Source organism: Capra hircus, chromosome 9 (assembly GCF_001704415.2).
Source record: "Capra hircus breed San Clemente chromosome 9, ASM170441v1, whole genome shotgun sequence".
Classification (NCBI taxonomy): Eukaryota; Metazoa; Chordata; class Mammalia; order Artiodactyla; family Bovidae; genus Capra; species Capra hircus.
In genome coordinates this window covers 81,852,569-81,874,480 of record NC_030816.1, presented here as the reverse complement: position 1 = coordinate 81,874,480, position 21,912 = coordinate 81,852,569, and the positions used below count along the sequence as shown (strand labels likewise).

The following is a 21,912-nucleotide window of genomic DNA, read 5'->3' as shown; positions in this document are numbered from 1 at the left end:
GGGCAGAAAGCATCAGAGTGCATGCCTGGAGCTAGACTCCCGGGGCGTGTGATGACCGGTGATGAGCAGGTCTGGGGTGTGAAGGAGATGGGAGGAAAGACTTGGGAGTGACGAGGCGAGGGCGGCAGGACTCACGGGCACGACCTCGCCTAGGATGAGGGCAGGAGAAGCAGCAGAATCCCAGCCTGCCATGAATGTGAGCAAGGCCGGGAGGCAGGCGGCCTTCTTGGGAGGGTGAGGGGCCCCGGGGGGAGCAGCAATGAGAAACACCATGCCCATCCCACCCCCAGCAAGGCTGCCAGGTTTGGGAGCGGGGTATGAGCAGGTGAGGAGGGGGCACAGTTCCATGAGGCTGGTGCGCCAGTGGGTCAAGCTCCCCCAGTTCGATTCCTCCTCTGTATTTTAATCCAGAATCCAGACAACAGCCCCACTATTCATTTCCTAGGCTTCTCTGATTTTTACAATTTTTTGTTTGATCAGATTCATTAGGGATCTAACCAGAGCAGTTTGATGCTCACAGACTGTTACAGCTTTGCATCCACACTCTTTAGGGACCTCTGTGACAAACTTGGGAGCACACAGGTCCAGGGGAGATGATGAAAGTGCATCTCAGAGCAGACACGTTAATATCACTTCTCTACTTAAATCCCACACATAGGTCCTATCTGGGGGCGTGGCTTGTGACAGGTTTGGCCTCTTTCTCCATTTAAGTCTCTTAGCTAAACACACCTGCCTAGTCACAGAGACCCCACCCAAAATCGGGGCTGGGGTGGGGGGAAAGTCACACATTTTTTTGTTACAAAAAGGCAGAAGAAACCTCCTCAAATGAACCTAGATAGCACTGTTTCATTGACTGGAAATTGTCTCCTCCAGCCAAAGGCTTTCCTTACCTGGATTCCTTACCTGGAATCCAGTCTGGAACAGAGAAGCCCGTGGCTGGCTCAGACCCTGACCTTAGAATCTGCACGTCTTCACAGCAGGGATCCCCCAAGGACACACCAAGGATACTGGTCACCGTCAGGTGTCAGTGTGTGCTCTGAGAACTAAAGGTCAAAGGTGTCTCGGGCGGACCGGGCTGGCTGGGCAGGAGGGTTTACTGCGGGGCCTGGCCACCTTTCCAACGCTACCTCGTGCTGGGTGTCTCCCAGGTTGGGGGCACCCTGTCCAGAGGTTCCACCCCGGCCATCTGCCCAGGAAATCCTTTCGTGAGTGTTTCCCCTCTGGGGAAGCCTGACTTTACAGAATGCCTCTAAAGCCTGTGCCCGCACCCCGACCCCTACCCCTCCCTACCCCGCCTTCCAGGGGGGTCTGTTTTGCCCTCCCCAACTCTGTATTTTTCCGACGGATGCCACACCTCCCGCCAGCCCCAACCTCTGGCCATGGTGGCCCCATCCTACTTCCTGCCATGCCTGACCTGGCCACAGCACCTGAGCCCTGCCCTGATGGGCGGGAGCTCAGCTGAGCAGGTGTGTCCCTCGGAGACAAGTCGGATCTGGGCTTGTCTGGGAGCCCACGGGGCTGATCTGGAGAGCTGCTCATGAGACATAACAAGAATGACAATGAGGCTCCACTGCTCAGGCCATTTGGACTTTTTCTCAAGAATGTATGGCTTCAGCCACTATTTCTGTTGGATGACTGATCCTTCTTTGTGATCTATAGGCATGCTTTTATAGTGTACAAAGGCCATCAATCTCTCATCCCTGCGTATGTTGCAGAAGGCTGTACAGAGTTTCATTCCAGTTTCCTGCTTGCTTTTAACTATATTTATGGTGTCTTTTGATATCCCAGAGCTTTAAATTTTTATGTAATCAAATCTCTCAGTCTGACACAGGAGGAGCCAGGGGTGCGAAAGTGAAAGTGAAAGTCACTCAGTCATGTCTGACTCTTTGTCACCTGGTGAACTATACAGTCCATGGGATTCTCCAGGCCAGAATACTGGCATGGGGAGCCTTTCCCTTCTCCAGGGGATCTTCCCAACCCAGGGATCGAACCCAGGTCTCCCGCATTGCGGGCGGATGCTTTACCAGCTGAGCTAGGTGCCTCCAATCCTGTTTCCAGACTTCACGCTGGTTATATGGCAAGTTCATTTCATGAAAATTCATGAAGCTGTCCACTCAGAATTTGTTCATTTTTCTCTATATGTTATATGTCAATAAAAAATAGTTCTTAAATCACTTAAGTTACTTTTCCTTTATGACTTTTGAGTCTTATGCTTTGCTTAGAAAGGCTTTTCATACCATCACACTGTGAAAGTTTCTCCTATATTTTCTTCTAATGCTTTAAAAGTGAGATTTCTTTACAGTTAACACTTAAGTACCTCTGGAATTTATATATGATTTAATGTAGGGCTCTAACTTAATTCATGTCCACATGGGCTTAACAAAACCTTTTCCAAACTCTCTAGCTCTGGTTCCCTGAAAGTCCTTAAAGGTAAAACATCCCCCATGTCACTAGATAACACAGCTTATGGCCCAAAATGAACTTCATGGATGACGAAGCCCTGATGGGGACACCAGGCCTGGGGCTTCCTTAAGTGCGACAACCCTTATAACTAGGCATGCCTCTTTGTGAACCCAGGAATACAGAACTATGGGGGTTTTATAAAGGATCCTAGCCTTTTTATAAAGAATCTGCCTGCAATGCAGGCAATGTGGGTTCCATCCCTGGGTGGGGAAGATTCCCTGGAGGAGGGAAAGGCTCCCCACTTCAGTATTCTTGCCTGGAGAATCCAATGGACAGAGGAGCCTGGTGGGCTACAGTCCACAGGGTTGCAAAGAGTTGGACACAATTGAGCAATTAACACTTTCACTAGCTCCTGCGGGCACAAGGCTTTAAGCTGGAGAGAAGCTAGTGAGCAGCGGACATCCATGTGAACAGTCAACTGCAATGAACGGCTGCAGAGACCACTCAGTCCCCAGAGGAGAGCCAGGCCTTCTCTTCTCTGACCAGAGGGCCATGGAGGACCTGCTCTTAAATATTCACTGAACGAAGGAAGTGCCAAGTTGCACAAACACCATTTACTGAGTAGCCAGCTTTTCCCAGCTGATTTAAACTTGTCATCTTAATAAGAAACTAAATTACTCTATTTACATGAGTCTGTTCCGAGCCCTCTCCTCTAGCCTATTGACTTGTGCCGTATCATTGTTATGACTTTACAGTATGATTTACTATCTGGTAGATCAAGTCTGTCCTGATCTTTTTCAAAATCTCCTTGACTATTTTGGCCATTTCTTCATCATTCAGCAGTGTTTCTGAGTCTCTCCGCACATCAGACAGTGTTGAGAAGACAACGCTCCTCTTACTAGTTTCCTGGGATTGCCAAACAAAGTACTACAAGCTGGGGGATTGAAACAACCACAGGTGATTAAACAACAGCAAAATCCAGGAGCTGGCAGGGCCGGGCTCCATCTGGGGGCTCTAGGGCGGGTCCTTCCTGCCTCTTCCCGCTTCTGGGAGCCCAGGGTGTTCCCTGGCTGCTGGCAGCATCGCTCTCGCCTCTGCCTCTGTCTTCGCCTGGCCAACACCCCTCTGTGTCCGTGTCTTCACATGACCTCCTCCCCTCGGTGTTCTTACAAGGACACCTGGTCCCACCAGATTAAGGGCCCACCGACTCCAGGAAGACCTCATCTCCATCTGCACCTTAATTCTGGTGACAAGGACTAGACTCCCAAGTAAGGTGACATCAACATATCTTTTTGGGGGGACACACAACACAACCTCCAACATCCTGCTCCCAAGGAGCTGGCATTCTCAAGACCCAGCAGACGGCACAAGCAAACACATAAGGTGATTTTGGCGACACGTGCTACAGGGACAAGAAAACAGGTGTTGGAACAGAGACAGCTGGGGCGTGGGGGCCGTGGGCTAGTCTGGCTGGGGTGGTTGGGAATGTCTCACTGTCACTGAGTTGGGCTTGGATGAGGACAAGGCGGCCAGGCAGATCGCATAGTGTGAGCAGGGATAATGAGGAAGGAATCACTCAGGGTCGCTATAGAGGACTGAGCCCAGGACGCAGTGGGAGATGAGGCTGGAAAAAAGAGCTGGGGCACAGGACGCAGGCCGTGCAGGCTCAGCCAGGGTCAGTGTGGGGTGACGGGATGGCCCGGGCGTGGCAGCCAGGAGGCCAGTTAGGAGGTGGCGTGTGGTCCAAGCGAGGGGAGGCAGTGGCTGGACCAGCAGGGCTGCAGCTGCAACAGGGGACCTGGTGGATTCAGATCTATTCTAGAGGGAAAGTGGGTCTCAATGCACCGGTGGACTGGATGGAACTGAAGAAGCGAGCAGGATCTGGAGGACTCACCGGTTCTGTCTGGAGTTATTACGCCCACACCTGCAGGGTGGGGTGCTCAGTCGTGCCCAACTCTTGGCAAAGCCAAGGACCACAGCCCGCCAGGCTCCTCTGTTCATGGGTTTTCCCAGGCAAGAATACTGGAGTGGGTTGCCATTTCCTGTTTCAGGGTATCTTCCCGACCCAGAGATCGAACCTGTGTCTCCCGCATCTCTGCCACTGGCAAGACTCTTTACCAATGGGAAGCCCAAGGTGGGGGGGTGGGTGCTGCCATTACTCAAAATGGGAAGATTAAGGTAAGCACAAGATTAAGTGGGGAGAGGGGGAGAGTCCCAGATACTTTAAAATCAGCCTGTAAGCTTTACATCAAACTCCTGTTGACTGGATTTTACTCATAGGTACTTGTATTTACAGATTTATTGAGAACAAACTTTTCATAACGTTGATGTTCCTTGCCCAAGAATATGCTGTACCTTTTCACTTACTCAGTGCGTCTATAAAGTTTTATAGCTTTACATTTATGTTTATTCCCAGAAACTGTTGTTACTGGGTGTGGAACCTGTTTTTCCTATTGCACACTCTAACTGACTAATGATGGTATATGGGAAAACTTTAGATTTTCATCTTGAGCTTGAAAAGCAGCCACTTTATTAATTCACTGTCTAATGAACTATCACATACCTATCACCTAGCTCAAACAGACATCAACATTTTCCCAATCTTATTTCACCTGTTCTCCCATCCCCACTGTGCATGTACACATGAGTCCGTCCATCCGTCCTCCCAGAGTGTTGCCAAGCAAGTGCCAGATATCATGTCAATGCTCTCAGAGACACCGGGGTCTGGCTCCTAGATTTCATAAGTGGACACTCTTAGCATCTGCACCCAAAGACCCTGAGAGCATTCAGGACGGGAGAAGACAGAACTACAGATATGACGGCTCTCCTGCAAGACCCAGGAGCAAGGCAGGAACCAAACTGAAGTCACAGGCCCACCCTCTAAAGCTCATGAACTTTCTTTACAGGATCATTCCTCCAGTCTTCATTCTGGGTCTGTTTTCTCCTGCAAGACAAAATTCTAATAAGCTCTCAGTAGCCTAAGTTTTCTAACAGCCAGTTGACCCAGAAACCAAAAGGAGGAAGGTGCTACTGAAGTCAGACACACACCTGGAAACCCCTGAAGTGTGGCGCCATCCGTGGGTAATGGTACGTCATTATCATCTCTCATTTCATAGATAGGTCTTGTCTCTGTGTTGTAAAGGCAGGCTACAACGACCAGTTCCGTGGTTGGATTAAAATTTTATCATGACCACACAAGCTAAAAAGGGCCATGAGCTGTCCACATTCTCCAGGGAAGTCTTGAGGCCATACGGTGCCTTTTTGTGAATTAGAAAAAAAGCACCCATTATGGACAGATTCAGACCCATAGTCACAGCTTGGAAAGCAGGGGGGCTTGGGAGAAAACAGTTCAGCCCTCCTCACCACTCTTCCCATCCCCCCATCTCACCCCAGAACCTGACACAGAGTCCTGGACCTTGCCCTGTGGTTCCATCCTAGACTCCTGAGGTCTTTGCAGATGTCAATATTTTTAACACCCTAATGGGACATCATACCTCTTCCCCTGTCAACAAACAAGTAAAACTTAGAGAAATAATTGCAATAGTTTTGTTACTCCTCGTTAAAATTAATTTATACCAGATGAACTCTCTCAGTCTTTACCCCAAACACCATGTGTCTGGAGAGAGAGGGAATTAGCCCTTAAAAATGGGAAGTGTAAGATTCTGTTGGTCCACTCCAGAGACATACGACTTCAACGTGGAATTCTATTCTTGCAGCTCTACTGCTGGCCCTCTTGTGTTACCCACACAGATGTGATCTGGCTGCAGCTCTTTGCCCTGGTCTACCAGCACATCCTCTCCTGATCCACAGGCTCCTCCCACCTGGTCCACAGGCTCCTCCCCTCCTGGTCCACAGGCTCCTCCCCCCGGCCCACAGGCTCCTCCCCTCCCAGTCCACAGGCTCCTCCTCCCTCATCCACAGGCTCCTCCTCCCTGGCCCAGAGGCTCCTCTCCTTCTAGTCCTGTTGCCAAGTCGCTTCAGTCGTGTCTGACTCTGTCTGACCCCATAGACAGCAGTCCACCAGGTTCCTCTGTCCCTGGGATTCTCCAGGCAAGAACACTGGGGTGGGTTGCCATTTCCTTCTCCAGTGCATGCATGCATGCTAAGTCACTTCAGTCATGTCTGCCTCTGGGCGACCCTACAGACAGCAAGCAGCCCACCAGGCTCCTCTGTCCACAGGATTCTCCAAGCAAGAATACTGGAGTGGGTTGCCCTTTTCTTCTCCACTCCTTCCAGTGGTCCCAGGGAAAAAAGAAGCAAGTGCCACTAGGCACTTGGACACTGTTATAAGGGCCTGGCTCTCTGGTGGCTCAAACAGTAAAGAATCCACCTGCAATGTGGGAGACCTGGGTTGGATCCCTGAGTTGGGACGATCCCCTGGAAGAGGGCATGGCAACCTACTCCAGTATTCTTTCCCAGAGAATCCCACAGACAGAGGAGCCTGGTGGGCTACAGTCCATGAGGTGGCAAAGAGTCAGACACGACTGAGCAACTAAGCACAGGCCTGGGTGGGCAGCAAGTTATTTCCAGCCCTCATTTTTCAATATTCCTTTCTCTATCCACACTATGTAAATAGGAGCAAACAAGTTCTTGCTGGAACAGGCCACGAGGCGAGTATCAGGGACAACGCTGCTGCCCCTGACGCTCTCCCCACCCCCACCCCTCTCCACCAGCAGGGGCCAGCTGGCTCTGCCTGACCTCAGCTCTGCTTGGTTGGGAGGCAGGAGCAGCAGAGGACTGTCTCTGCTTAAACAGTTTTTCTGACATGCATTTATCAGCCACCGATAAGACTGATGATGAAGCTAAGTCCATGCAACATGCAGGCAATAAGAACAGACAGATAAAGCAAGCCCACACATCCCCAGACACAGAACTCACCCTACCCCAGCCTAGATCATTTTAAAAAAAAGCTACACAATATGATGAGAGGTATGATTTGGGGGAATGTCGGTGGATATTAATAAGAATCTGCTAAAAGAGCTACTGAACTGACAGTTTACGACACTTTAACGGCTTCTCTGGAGGCTCAGTAGTAAAGAATCCACTTGCCAATGCAGGAGACGCAAGTGATGTGGGTTTGATCCCTGGGTTGGGAAGATGCCCTGGAGAAGGAAATGGCAACCCACTCCAGTATTTTTGCCTGGAAAATCCCATGGACAGAGGAGCCTGGTGGGCTGCAGTCCATGGGGCTGCAAAAGAGCTAGATATGACTTAGTGACTACACACCAACAACAATAATACTTTAATAAATACTGTTATATTCCTGATTTAAGCTTAAGCTGATATGACTTAAAACATTTTTTTGCTGATTGGAAAGGGCCAGAATCAAGGAGAGACAACCTCATGCATTTTAATTAATTGATAAGTCTCCAATTTAAAATGTATAGCATCAGATTCCTAGGTTTAGTTGAATCTTATATCTCAGTTATGTTAGATTTTACTTTCCAAGTCATTTCTCCTAAGATTCAAATTTCTGGGTGGCTTATAATTTTAACTAGGTATGTAAAGTAGGGGCATTGCTTATTTGCTTATGCTCAGTGTTTAAGGTTTTTTTTTTTTTTTAAGACACAAGGAATCTGAGAGTGGGGGAAGGCAGGAGAGGTGGCTATTCATTTGTTTTCAGATGAGGATTCTGAGGCCTGGGGGATTCACTAAATTCCCCCAGGGGAGGAACAGCCTAAGGACTCAGGGCTAAAATTCTGGTCTCCTCTCTCTTACCAAGAGGCAGGAAAGGAAAACAGGTGAGGGGTCGGGAGGACTTATCACTCGAACATTCCAGGGTCAGAAGTGAGGAAAGGAAAAGAGTCTGCTTTTCCTGAGTAGAGATTACTACCACCTGTCAGGAATGTCAGTACAAGCAGAACACAAAAGGCAGCCAGCCAGCAGAGATAAGCTATACGCGGTGCTCACCTCAAACCTGGCCTTTTTCCTAGATCTTGCAGGGTGACCAGACCATCCCAGGTCTCCCATGGGTCTGAGCATCAGCCCTGAACACCCTGCCAGCTTCCCAACCCACCTCCACCTCCCATGTCAACCCCGTTACTAGCGGAGCATTTGGTGGCCCAGGGCTGCAAAGAGAGAGCTGCTGCGTGAGACCTCACAGTGCCTTAGAGGACAGAGAATACCTCTCTTCCTTTCTCACCATCTGTTTTGCCCTGGCCATCACCTCAGACCTTGTCAAAGAGCAGAAGTGGCAGAAGAGGCTGCCCTGTTCTCGGGGAGCACATGGTTTCCCTGAAATACACAAGGGTCAGAGAGCAGAGCCCAGCATCCAGGAGGCGGGAGGGGTGGCCCATCACCCCCGCAGCCTCAGGGAGCGGAGGAGGCGGGGCGGAAGTGGGCAGAGACGCAGGAACAGAATTAAGTACCAGCTCCCCTGATATTACAGAAACCTCTCTGAGAGAGTCCCATACCCTCAGAAATCCAGTCTTAAAATTAAGTTCAGACTTTTGCATCTGCACTTTGGAACTGCTCCCAAGAACCAGAAAGAGCTGCCCTGCCCGCCCTCCACAGTTAACATGCTCAGAGTGAATCCTCCCGCTGGATTCATTTTCTAAAGGAAGAAGCGATATAAGCAAATCGTATATCCTGAGTACAGACCGCTACATCCCCAGCACCCACCAGGTGCATCCAGCCTTCCTGGGTGGGGCGCTTTGCTGGCCCCACTGGACCCACACCAGGTGCCTGGTGCCCAACCTCGAGTGCAAAGCAGTCTGTCTGCCCCCTTGGCAGAGCCACTCCCAGGCCCCCAGGACAAGCAGGTGGAGGACAGGAGGATACACCCTGAGGGGCACCCAGCACACTTCCTCAGGAACCTCGCCCCACTCAAAATCGAGGCAAGCTTCAGGAAGACACTGTGTGTCACCTGTTTGACCAGCCTCAATAGAGATGCATGTCCTTAGGAGCCTGGGGTCTCGCTGCCATCTCTACTGAGGACCCCAGTGCTTCCTTCTGAGCCCTGAGTCCCAGCCACGCTCTGCTCTAGGCATCAGGGTGTCCTCAGAGAAGGATAAGACCCGGCACAGGGCTTGGCCCTGCCAGAAAGCGGAACCCACACACTTCCCGTGAAGATCTCCCGTTGGTAATATCTCACACACCACTCAGGAAGGAGGGGACTGCTTACCCCAGCTGGACACCCCTCTATAAAAAAGTGTCAGATGGGGGACTTCCCCATGGTCCAGGGATTTCAGGATCCACCTGGCAGATGGGGGACTCAGGTTCCATTCCTGGTCCAGGGAGATCCCACATGCTGAAACGAAGATCATGGCATCTGGTCCTATCACTTCATGGGAAATAGATGGGGAAACAGTAGAAACAGTGTCAGGCTTTATTTTTTTGGGCTCCAAAATCACTGCAGATGGTGACTGCAGCCATGAAATTAAAAGACGCTTACTCCTTGGAAGAAAAGTTATGACCAACCTAGATAGTATATTCAAAAGCAAAGACTACTTTGCCGACTAAGGTCCGTCTAGTCAAGGCTATGGTCTTTCCTGTGGTCATGTATGGATGTGAGAGTTGGACTGTGAAGAAGGCTGAGCGCCGAAGAATTGATGCTTTTGAACTGTGGTGTTGGAGAAGACTCTTGAGGGTCCCTTGGACTGCAAGGAGATCCAACCAGTCCATTCTGAAGGAGATCAGCCCTGGGATTTCTTTGGAAGGAACGATGCTAAAGCTGAAGCTCCAGTACTTTGGACACCTCATGCAAAGAGCTGACTCATTGGAAAAGACTCTAATGCTGGGAGAGATTGGGGGCAGGAAGAGAAGGGGACAACCCAGGATGAGATGGCTGGATGGCATCACGGACTCGATGGACATGAGTCTGAGTGAACTCCGGGAGATGGTGATGGACAGGGAAGCCTGGCATGCTGCGATTCATGGGGATGCAAAGAGTCGGACACGACTGAGCAACTGAACTGAACTGAACTGAACTGAGGGGCAACTAAGCCCACGCGGCACAACTCCTGAGCTCAAACCCAGTCACGGTCGGGAGGCAGCATGGATGCTCAGTTTTACCAGCAGCCCTTCTCTTCACTGAACACACATGCGTCCTAAAGCCCAAGATAAGCAGAGCGACACAGGACAAAAAAGCGTTTTTCATACAGTGGGTTTTCTTATTTTCCTAAGCACGAGAGTTCAGCCAACACATCGCTCTCTGGAGCCTCCTAGACTTGTTCAAATCGCGGCTCGGCCACTAACTAGAAACAGAACCTCATGCAAGCTCTTACCCATCCCTGTGCCTCAGTTTCTCCAAGTGTAAATGGAGATTATCAGGACCTGCCCCTTTGTGAGGGCTGAAGCAGTCAATCCATGTAAACCTCAAATAGTGCCTGGTATGAGGCAAGCACCCCACGAGCGTTAGCTAGGATGATCAAGTGAACCAAAGTTTATTTGACCACCTGAAAATCCAAAACACTCTGTAACAGACATCCTTGAAGCAAAATGGGTCCATGTGTGTGTCTCCTGAGATATTCTAGCCATAGACCACTGGGTCAAGGACAGGCAGGTTTCTGAGGTTTTTCAGTAAACTGTCCCCCAGAAGGACACATTTACATAACAGGGCCCCCAGTCGCCTTCCAGCAAGTCTTGGAAGTAGGAAGTGCCTGTAAATGGGCTGTTTGGTGTTGACTTCTGCTGAGAATCCAGCATCTACCAAATTGCCCTCCGGACCCGCAGCCTGGAGATGCCAGCGCAGTTGAGGGTCTCACGGCCAAGCCCTCAGCTCGCTCAGGTGCACACACCTTTGCCAGCCTGATTTGATCTTCCCCTGGAGGGGGGCTGGCCACCACATACACCCTAATGCTAGGGACCCCAATCTAATGCCCAAGTCTGAGCCTGGGGCAGTTTGCCAAGGCTTTAAGGACACTTCAAGTGGGAAAAAACACACACTGTGCTCCCATCCTCAGGTGAAAAGGTGACACCATCCAGCAACAGAAGCTGAGCAGCCAGAAATCACGAAGGGGTACCTGGGTGCCCAAGGAGCGCCCCGGAGTGAGACCCAGACCCACCCAGGTGCCCAGGGCTCACCCGGCCCAGCATCGATGGGGTCTGAGCCAGGCACCCTCAGAGCCTTGTACCCTCCATGTGGAAATAATTCTAAGGTATCAACCAAGCTCAGAAACCGCTAAAAACAAACTGCGTTCTATCCTCTTGGCTCGAGAAGGACACCCCAGGACTAAGGTCAGGTCCAGAAGGTACCCAGCAGAAAGAGCTGCCCCCAGCCTGGCCGCCTTCTCTTTCCACTGACCCCCGGGCTCCAGGCTCCACACCACCCTGCAGGGGCCTCATGCACACACCCGAGGACACCCTAGCAAGTGTGCGTCCACTTCCACTAACACCCTGCAGCCTTGCCACACTGCTGCCCTGGCCCCGGGTGGACACACCCACTGTGCAGTCTGTCAGGGGCTCTGAGAAGAGACCAGTGCAGGCTGTATGCGGGCTGGGTACCATGTTTGGAGGAGATTCCAGGATCCTCTGGAGTGTGGTCCAGAGATGGGGGGGGGGGCGGTCAGCAAACAGCAGGGGACACAGCCCCTTGGCTCGACCCCTCATTTTGATGAGAGGCACAGGGCAAGGCCCCCCTGGCCGTCTTCCAGCGGTAGTGCAACCACTGAGCCCATCAATATTGTCCCAGGAGGGGACACCCTGCTCTTCCAGGCTGTGGTTTATTCTTGCCATGTGGTCAGTTCACTCTCAAAAATATATCTCGGCCAGAACCTCAGAATCAATTCACACCATCATTTCTATTGTTGGTCACATTTCAATCCATCTAATAAATTTTGAACTTGCACAAAATGCAAGCCGTAGGGGAGGAAAAAAGTAAGTGAGCCAAATAAATTAAAACTTGCTTGGCCATGAATCAGTTAGGAGATTATTTTTCATAAAAAATTCAGGGATAGGTGACACAGAACAGACTGAGGAGCCTGGTGGGCTACAGTCCAGGGGGTCACAGAGTCGGACACAACTGAGTGACTTCACTTTCACTTTCATTTTCTTTCATCCTGTGGTGTTGGAGAAGACTCTTGAGAGTCCCTTGGACACCAAGGAGATCAAACCAGTCAATCCTAAAGGAAATCAACCCAAAATATTTATTGGAAGGATGGATGCTGAAGTTAAAGCTCCAATAATTTGGCAACCTGATATAAACAGCCAACTCACTGAAAAGGCCCTGATGCTGGGAAAGATTGAGGGCAAGAGAAGGCGGCGACAGAGGATGAGATGGTTGGGTGGTATTACCAACTCAGTGGACATGAGTTTGAGCAAACTCAGGGGGTTACAGAGTTGGACACGACTTTGCGACTGAAAAACAACAATCCACAGTCAGTAACAGGTACAGGAGAGTCATTTTTTCCTTCACTTTTGTGTATACTTGAAAATTTTCACAACTAAAGGTTAAAGGAAAGTTTTGGAGCCATGCAGCCCCCACAAAAGAAAAGCTATGACCAACCTGCTGCTGCTACTAAGTCACTTCAGTCGTGTCTGACTCTGTGCGACCCCATAGACATCAGCCCACCAGGCTCCTCCGTTCCTGAGATTCTCCAGGCAAGAACACTGGAGTGGGTTGCCATTTCCTTCTCCAATGCGAAAGTGAAAAGTGAAAGTGAAGTTGCTCAGTCGTGTCCGACTCTCTATACTGCATATTAAAAAGCTGAGACATTACTTTGCCAACAAAGGTTTGTCTAGTCAAAGCTATGGTTTTTCCAGTAGTCATGTATGGATGCTGCGAGCTGGACTATGAAGAAAGCTGAGCGCTGAAGAATTGATGCTTTTGAACTGTAGTGTTGGAGAAGACTCTGGAGAGTCCCTTGGACTGCAAGGAAATCAAACCAGTCAATCCTTAAGGAAATCAGTCTTGAATATTCATTGGAAGGACTGATGCTGAAGCTGAAACTCCAATACTTTGGCCACCTGATGCAAAGAACTGCCTCACTGGAAAAGACCCTGATGCTGGGCAAGATTGAGGGCAGGAAGAGAAGGGGATGACAGAGGATGAGATGGTTGGATGGCATCACCGATTCGATGGACATGAGTTTGAGTAAGCTCCAGGAGTTGATAATGGACAGGGAAGCCTGGCGTGCTGCAGTCCATGGGGTCGCAAAGAGTCAGATACAACTGAGTGACTGAACAGAGCCCAGAAAAGAGCCTGGCAAGATCTGAAATCACATTCCTCCCAGTGAGTTACAAAAGAGCCGGCAGAAGCACGCGCTAACCTGGCCTGCAATTTTGTTGATATTATGAGGAGCAAACCTGCAGCTAACTGGGAACGGCCTCTTCAGCAACCACAGTCCACCAGGCTGCTGTGCCCCCAACCCTGCCAGCAGTCCAGAGCCCCCGCCAGGCTCTATCTGAGCTCCAGTCCTCACCCAGGAGGATTCATTCAACTCTCTCAGATGCTCTCAGGCAGGTCAAACTTCAAGTCACGGACCAGATAAATCCAGGCCACAGAGCCTGACGAAGGGGCCAAGGCAACCGTTCAGACAGAGCCTTGCTGGGCTCCATGGCTGAGTCTCCAAGTCAAACAAGATCTGACCGGGTGGCCTCTGTGCAAACAGAGGCAGCAGGGAGAACCCAGGCCCATGTTTACACAGAACCTTTCCCCTCAGAAGCTGAAAGTGATTTCAGGAGGCTCAGTAATTAGCTTAATTAAATCTCATGGGGCTCCTGCCCACCCTGCTCCCAGCTGCCTGTTTCACTCGAGCATGGCTGGGGGATGCAGACAGGCGGGGCTGCACACCTCGCACACACGTGTAAACACATCACACTCACAGGCCACCCCTCCTGGGGGGCTGTTTGGAGAACCCAGGACTTTGGGGCCTTGTCACTGGCTCTGCAAATGGACGAAACCCATGAACAATGCACACTTCCCTTCATCTGGTCCAGAGGAGGATGTCTAAAAGGGACAAAGAAGACAGCAAGCACTTTTTGTCCCAGTATGCAAATGAGAGAACATCTGGATGCTGTGGACCACGGACCCAGGAGAATTGTTACCGGCTCTGGCTTTATATCCATATTTGAGAAGCCCTTGGAAATGGCACCCACTCCAGTACTCTTGCCTGGCAAATCCCATGGATGGAGGAGCCTGGTAGGCTGCAATCTATAGGGTTGCAAAGAGTTGGACATGACTGAGCGACTCCACTTTCTTTCTACTGCCGAATCAGGTCATCAAGAAAACGCTATAAAAACCTTTGAAATTGGTGCCAACATGTTAGGCTTTTCTGCCTCTGGAATAGCCTGTTCCCGCTGATTCACATTAAAGAAACATTCTCAAATCTTTCAGAAGCTGGAACTTGGAAGTTTTCCTCACCGGCTGGCAGGCCGGGTGGCCACCCAGGTCATGCTGGAATAGAAGGACTAACCCAGAAATCATCAGTTTTTCCTAAACTCAAAACCCAAGTCAAGCCCTGTCTCCGCAATACCTGAAAACATTAGTGGGAAGCCTTTTAAACTTATGACCCCACGGGCTAGGATGTGCCCTAAAGAGCTATGCCTTCGTCCAACCCATGTCCCTGTAAAAGCAGCAGTGTGTACCCGCCACAGAGCTGCACAGAATCTAGGGCCACTCAGTAAACACCCAGAAACCACTACCCCCGTGGGAATAAACCCTTGACTTGAGTCTGCTTGACCTCTCATTTCTCCCTGGGGAGACTCATCAAGGGAAACCAGAGCAGACCCGAAGAGGAAGCTTGAACCTCATGGAATGGCCAAGGTTCCACCACCAGCTATGCAAGCTTCCACAGCTGCACTGCCCCCCACAAAAGTAGACCCTTCATCTTTCCAGCAGGGTGCTGTGGGCGGGGAGAATGAAAGCCCTCTTAACCTTATCCAGGAAAGCAAAAAGCTAGACCTTTGGAACATAGATGGGCATTTTAAGTTCAGAGCCAGTCTATCCCATTGTGACATACTTAGGATGCTCTAAAAGTCTGAGACAACTTTCCAGTAACAGAGGCTCCTACAGTCCTTCTCGGACCAGCAACATTACCCAATGAATGCCTTTTAAAAATAGTTTCTTTGGGAAATAGATGGGGAAACAGTAGAAACAATGTCAGACTTTATTTTGAGGGGCTCCAAAATCACTGCAGATGGTGATTGCCGCCATGAAATTAAAAGACGCTTAGTCCTTGGAAGGAAAGTTATGACCAACCTAGATTGCATATTAAAAAGCAGAGACATTACTTTACCAACAAAGGTCCGTCTAGTCAAGGCTATGGTTTTTCCTGTGGTCATGTATGGATGTGAGAGTTGGACTGTGAAGAAGGTTGAGCACTGAAGAATTGATGCTTTTGAACTGTGGTGTTGGAGAAGACTCTTGAGATTCCCTTGGACTGCAAGGAGATCCAACTAGTCCATTCTAAAGGAGATCAGCCCTGGGACTTCTTTGGAAGGAATGATGCTAAAGCAGAAACTCCAGTACTTTGGCCATTTCATGACTTATTGGAAAAGACTCTGATGCTGGGAGGGATTGGGGGCAGGAGGAGAAGGGGACGACAGAGGATGAGATGGCTGGATGGTATCACCGACTCGATGGACGTGAATTTGAGTGAACTCCGGGAGTTGGTGATGGACAGGGAGGCCTGGAGTGCTGCAAATCATGGGGTCGCAAAGAGTCGGACACAACTGAGAGACTGAACTGAATGTAAGAAAAGGTCTTCCCTGGTGGCTCAGACAGTGAAGAACCTGCCTGCAATGTAGGAGAACTGGGTTTGATCCCTGGGTGGGGACGATTCCCTGGAGAAGGGAATGGCAACCCACTCCAGTATTCTTGTCTGGAGAATTCCAGGGACAGAGGAGCCTGGCAGATTACAGTCCATGGGGTCACAGAGAATCGGACACGACTGAGTGACTAACACAAAAAAGACTTCAAAAATTAAGCATTCAGGCCAAAGTCCACTGAAAAATGGATGCCAGGTTAGGTGACAAATGTGGGCTACACGTGAGCTGAGGCCACACCCCTTCCTTTCACTACTTCCTCTGTTTCAGAATCCAGAGAATTGTAACCACCAGCATAATATACATGATTTCAGCCCAAAAGCCTAATTTCCAAATGGAAAATATGCATTATACTACTTTCATTAATCATTTAAAAATCTTCACTTTTGAAAAAATAAAGTCTTTTTTATCCTAGTGGCTTCAACAGTGCACTAACTCACTTCAGTCATGTCCAACTCTTTGTGACACTATGAACCATAGCCCACCAGGCTCCTTTTGTCCGTGGGATTTTCTAGGCAAAAATACTGGAGTGGGTTGCCATTTCCTTCTCCAGGAGATCTTCCCAACCCAGGTATTGAACCCCAACCTCTTACATCTCCTGGACTGGCAGGCGGTTTTTTACCTCTAGTGCCACCTGGGAAGCCCAGTGGCTTCCAAGGAACTCTTAAATACTTTAATACAGGAACTCTCTTAAGGTTGCTGTAATCCAACTGACGAATATTTTACTCTCTTTGATGAAGCGGTAGTTTTGTACCATGCAATTAATCTCTCAGCTCTGACAAATGTGGTATGAAGTAGACATTTAAAATGGAATGGATTTTTAATTTTTTTTTTTCCCCAGACCTTAGCAAATGACCAAACTTGGACTTTTCAGGCTAGAGTACAAATTGAAATAATCTGATAACAATTTCATCCACGATTTACTGCACAGCTTATGGTGCTGACACTACTGGAGACATGGTTTTAGTAACCAAGTGACTGGAAACAAGCCAGATAACCGTATGTTAATAAAATGATTAAGGAAGTGGAAACAGAAGAGATGGTCCTTCCAAGATGTATACTGAAGAATTTAACTGAAGAATGTATGTGCACAATGTGAAAAAAAGACTAGAGTCAATTATAAAATGTGGTGGGGGTAAGTGCACTGGTTATCCACCTAAAGGAGTAGAGACCTCCTCTCCGCTCTGTGTTTAGCTACCAACAAGGGAGACGGTGCCGCTGGACAGGAGACGTAAGCTTGTTCTCCAGTGTTCAGGTCGAAGTTCCAACAATCCTTCCTGCCTTCGCTCATGTCGGTATTACCTGGCCTTCCTCGTGAATGTTAAGACACCAAACAAGAAGCCAAATGGCTGGTGATTCCAAGAAGCCACACTCTGTACACCAATACAGAAACAGCCACTGGAAGTCAGGGAGTGCTGTCTGTCACCCTGGCCAAGAAAGTTTCTTATCCTCTCCAGGCCTCAGATTACTTCTCTGTAATATGGACACTATAATAGCCCAGAACTGTGAAAATTAAATGAGATCGTCTCTAAAGCCCTTGACACAATGTCAGGGTCAAGACTTGCTGGTCTTGACAGAGTTGAAATACACAGACTTGGCAACTACCTAAGGTCAAATCCAGGCTTCCCTGGTGGCTCAGCGGTAAAGAATCTGCCTGCAATGGGGAGACAAGCATAATATCCCTGGGTTAGGAAGATTCCCCTGGAGAAGTAAATGGCAACCCACTCTACTACTCTTGCCTGGGAATTTCCATGGACAGAGGAGCCTGGTGGGCTATAGTCCAAGGGGTCACAAGGAGTCGGACACGACTGAGTAAACAGCAACACCAAAATCAAATACAGCCAGTACAGAGTCATCCAGTCGCGTATTTGCCTCCAAATTCTATACTTTGTGGGAATGACGCTTCTCAACCAAGCAGTTGGTTGAGGCCAAGGTGCCATCAGCTGTTTATCCGGCGTCTGGGTTAACGGTGCTTTGTCCCCATCCCCTCCTAGAGCGAAGGAGGCCATCCCAGAGCAGTGGGCATTCCGTGTTTCATCAACAGGTGCCAAAGAGAAACAGCGCCAAGCGCTTGGTCAGGCCGGCTCCTAAGTCAACCCTCCCGGATGGTCACGAATCTGGAACGCGTCCCGGGGGAGCGCGGGGCAGAGAATCCAGAGGCGGCTCTTCACGAGTGACCCGCCCGCCGGCAGGCGCGCGGATGGCAGACCCCAAGGGGGGGACCACGGGCAGCCTGGGTCCGGGGGCGCAGCCGCACGTGCTCTGAGGTGTGCCGGCGCCACTTCATTCAAACAGGCCCTTACCGGCCACCCCGCGCGTGCGACCCCCAGTCCTCGGCCGCCTCCGCGCCCCCGGGACCGCTCTACTCGGGGAAGGGAGGTGCCCGTATGCCCCGGTCTCAGCAGAAGAGGCAGGCGCCCTCCCCTTCGGGCACCTCCCGCCCCGGGGAAGGGGACGGGGGAAGCGGCCCGAGGCCCCCGCGCCACTGCGGAGTCGCCTGCCCGGGAGCCCCCGGCAGCACCGCCTGCCGCACTCACCGAGCGTGGCCACCGTGCCGGCCTCGAAGAGCAGGCAGTCCCTGCGGCCGCGCGCCTCCAGCAGGACGCTGCTTTCCCCCGAGGCCTCCAGCCGCCGGAGCAGCCGCAGCGCCTTGCTCAGAGCCATCGGCGCGCGGCCCGGCGCGGCTCCCCGAGCGCCCGCAACTTCCAGGAGTTTCACTTTGCGTCCCCGCCGCGGGCCAGGCGCAGGCTCCTCCCTGCCGGTTCCGCGGCCTCCGACCGGCCCGCCTCCGCCGCGCCCGCGCGCGCCGCCCCGGGCAGGTGAGGGCGCGCGGCCGCCTCCCCGCCGCCCGGTCCGCTCCGCCAATGCGCCGCGCTCCCCCCAGCGGCCGGGCCGCGGCTGGGTGGGTGGGTAGGGGGCGAGCTTCGGGCAAGATCGGGGGCCTGATGGGGGCCGGGAGCGGAGGGGAAGTGCTCCCGCGGTGGGCGGCAGCCGGGGAGGAAGATTCCACACATTCCTGGACGCGGAGGAGGCTGTCGTCGGCGGGGCGCCCTGAAGCTCCTGCAACGTTACTGGACGCCCCGCGGCCTTATATGGGCCCGCCGGGGCCTGGCCGGCGCCACTAGGCTAGAAACTGCCCGGCCCGGGCCCTCCGCAGCACTCCGGAGTCCTCCCCAGTCCCGTCCAGGGCGCTGCGCCTCCCTCTCTGGCCTGCTTCTGCGACCTTGGGCGAGTCGCCTGTCCTCTGTGACTCAGTGGCCCTAAAAGGTAAAGCGGGATTAGGAAGTGTACTTGCTTCATAACGTTGCAGGGGAGGATGGAGTTAATCCGTACAAAGGGCTTGGTGCATGCCTGAGGAGCGGAAAGTGCTCCATCCATGGTGCCTTTTACTAGCTTTCTGTTCAGAGGATCCTGCGGCCCACTGTCCACACCAGGCAGAATTTGGGTAGCCGGGAGTCAAAGGTGGGTTATCTCTGAGACACTGAGCCCCTCATCTCTGGACCTGCCGCTTACCGTGGGACCTTGACTTCTCTGAACCTGCTTTTCTCTCTTATCAGATGGTGAGGGTACCCGCCCCGGAGGCTTGCAGGATGGGCGTGGAGTCATCATTCAGAGGAGCTGAACACTGGGAGTGACAAGCAGGGCAAACTGTGAGGTGCTGATGGTTGCAGGAGTGAGAGTGAAGGGCCTTTTCCGTCCGCCTTGCAACCCCTCCTCCCACTCTGCTGAGTGTACCGCCCTCGACTTCATGGCAGACACTTCAATCAGCCAGAACGTAGGCAGGCGTGTGGACACCAGCATGCATCCGTGCATGCCCCGTTAGGACAGTGGCCCGTCTAGAATGACTGGCAGCTAAGGAACAGGAAGTATGCCCCTCTTGGCACTGGGTTTTAGCCCGGGTGTTGGGACTGGTCTGCAGGGGAGAGGAGTCCAGGGGAGAGGGCTTACCTGGAGTCATCCTTTGGGTGGGTTTGGGGGTTTCATTTCCTTTTCCTATAGTGGGTGTGTGTACGTCTGCTCCAGACCTCATCTGGGTGTTCTCATCGGACCCCGAATCCAGGTGATTCCTCTCTCACCCCTATTCTGCTCACACGGAGAAAGAAGCCTGTGGGTCAAGTAGTTTATATATCAGGCATGTTCCAGAAGAAGTAAGGTGCCCAGTGCCAAGGAGGACAGCCACGCCCTTGCAGACATTCAGAAACAACCAGCAAGGACTGACCAGGTAGCTCATCCTCTGTGGACCCCTCCCAGGTGTGATTCGGAGAATGAAGGAAATACAGAGAGATTCAAGTCGTTCCTGAGCATTCTGCCCTCTTGCTCACATATCCCATTATGATGTGATGAAAGTCCCAGAAAGGATGCTCCTAAGTTATCCAAACATTTGTAAAATGGAGACATTGTTTCTGCCTGAGAACAGGGAGCCACTAATGAGGCAGAGTAGCCTCTGGCCCACGTTTCCTTTCCTTTTAAACTCTGAATTCTCTTCTTCCAGGAAGGCTTCCTGTGATGCCGAGGTTCCAGATAACCCCTCACACTCACAGAAGTCCACTCTGGCTCTCACCTGCTGACATGTTGCTTGAGAAGTGTTTGTAGAGTTCTGTTTTCTTAGTCTTGTTTCACAAATCAGGTTGTAAGGTCTGCGGAAGGGGATCAAGTCTTTTAAAATTTTCTCTCTCCTCTTTTCTGCCTTTCCACGGGCCACAGCTCTGCCCAGTGACATTCTGAACACGTTTTAGAAGCTTTCCTATAGTCCGGACCAGCACTTTAGCTTTACAGCTTAGACACTGTCAGACATATCAACTGTAAGATGAACTACTATTTCATGTACCACTGAGAAGGAAAAAAAATGCTGCCAATTAAACTACGTAATGAAATCATTAGCAATGCCCTGATTTCAGCAGTTATAATGTGCGTCTTAGATGCCAGTAATGGCTGTTCCCCTACCTCTGAGAACTGGCTGAACGAGCCAAATGCCTGCTGTATTTTCAGGTCTCTGCCCTCTGGTTTGGAGTGGGATGGGTCCACGGGGACAGCAAAGGAAGCCCTGCCCTTTCATCCATGCTTCCTTGATAGACTGAGAGTCACCTAGGCACCAGTCCATTTAGCAGATGGAGAAAGTAAGAGATCCTAACACATTCAAGAAAAAGGTCAGCTCTGACACCTAAACCATGAGTGCAACCTGAGAAGACCACTGGACCCATCTGGGGAATGTTCTCGGGGAAGAATTAAGGAAGAAACGGGGGCAATAAGCATAGTTTGCTGACTTTGGAAGCCTGACTGGGGAAAAACACAAAATAAATAGGACAGTGGGCAGAGAGGACAAGAGACCTTTCTAAGACAGGCCAGGCCTGCTCAGATGATGTTTTCATCGGATCATCTTGGCTTCTGAGTTGCAACTTGAGGGAGCAGTGGGACCAGAGAGGAAGCAACTGTGACATCCCAGGGGTGCAGGTGTGCATGGGCGTTGGGAGTGAGTGGAGAGAAACAGTTGGGTTTGGGGTAGTTCTTTGAATTCTGTGAGACCACAGGGTTTGCTGCAAGAGTAGATGTGGAATAAGAGAAGGAGGCAGGAGTTTGGTGATACCATGATACTTTTGGCCAGATCACCTGGAAAGGTGGAATTGTCACCAGGTGAGATAAAGATGAGATGGTTGGGTGACATCACTGACTTGATGGACATGAGTTTGAGCAAGCTTCAGGAGCTGGTGATGGACAGGGAAGCCTGGAGTGCTGCAGTCCATGGGGTCGCAAAGAGTCGGACATGACTGAGCGACTGAACTGAACTGAGCAGAGATAAAGATGACT

At 51.0% G+C, this 21,912-nt stretch overlaps 1 protein-coding gene and 1 long non-coding RNA gene across 5 annotated transcripts in view; one reads left to right on the top strand and one right to left on the bottom strand.

Moving 5' to 3' along the window:
* The window catches only part of SYNJ2 (synaptojanin 2), a 99,899-nt gene extending 81,036 nt beyond the window's left edge, over nt 1-18,863 (bottom strand). For both annotated transcript variants that reach the window (XM_018053411.1, XM_018053412.1), the window contains exon 1: nt 18,645-18,863. In XM_018053411.1, coding sequence (XP_017908900.1) covers nt 18,645-18,771 — 127 coding nt within the window. In that variant the 5' untranslated portion in view covers nt 18,772-18,863. The remainder of the gene's footprint in view (nt 1-18,644) is intronic.
* LOC102179478 lies at nt 19,040-20,985 on the top strand. Of its 3 annotated transcripts, XR_310289.3 has the most exons (3): nt 19,040-19,374; nt 19,501-19,569; nt 19,665-20,985. It is a non-coding gene; the product is annotated as an uncharacterized LOC102179478 (long non-coding RNA). The 3 variants fall into 3 exon arrangements; XR_001918559.1 differs by lacking the exon at nt 19,501-19,569; XR_001918558.1 differs by having other exon boundaries at nt 19,040-19,569.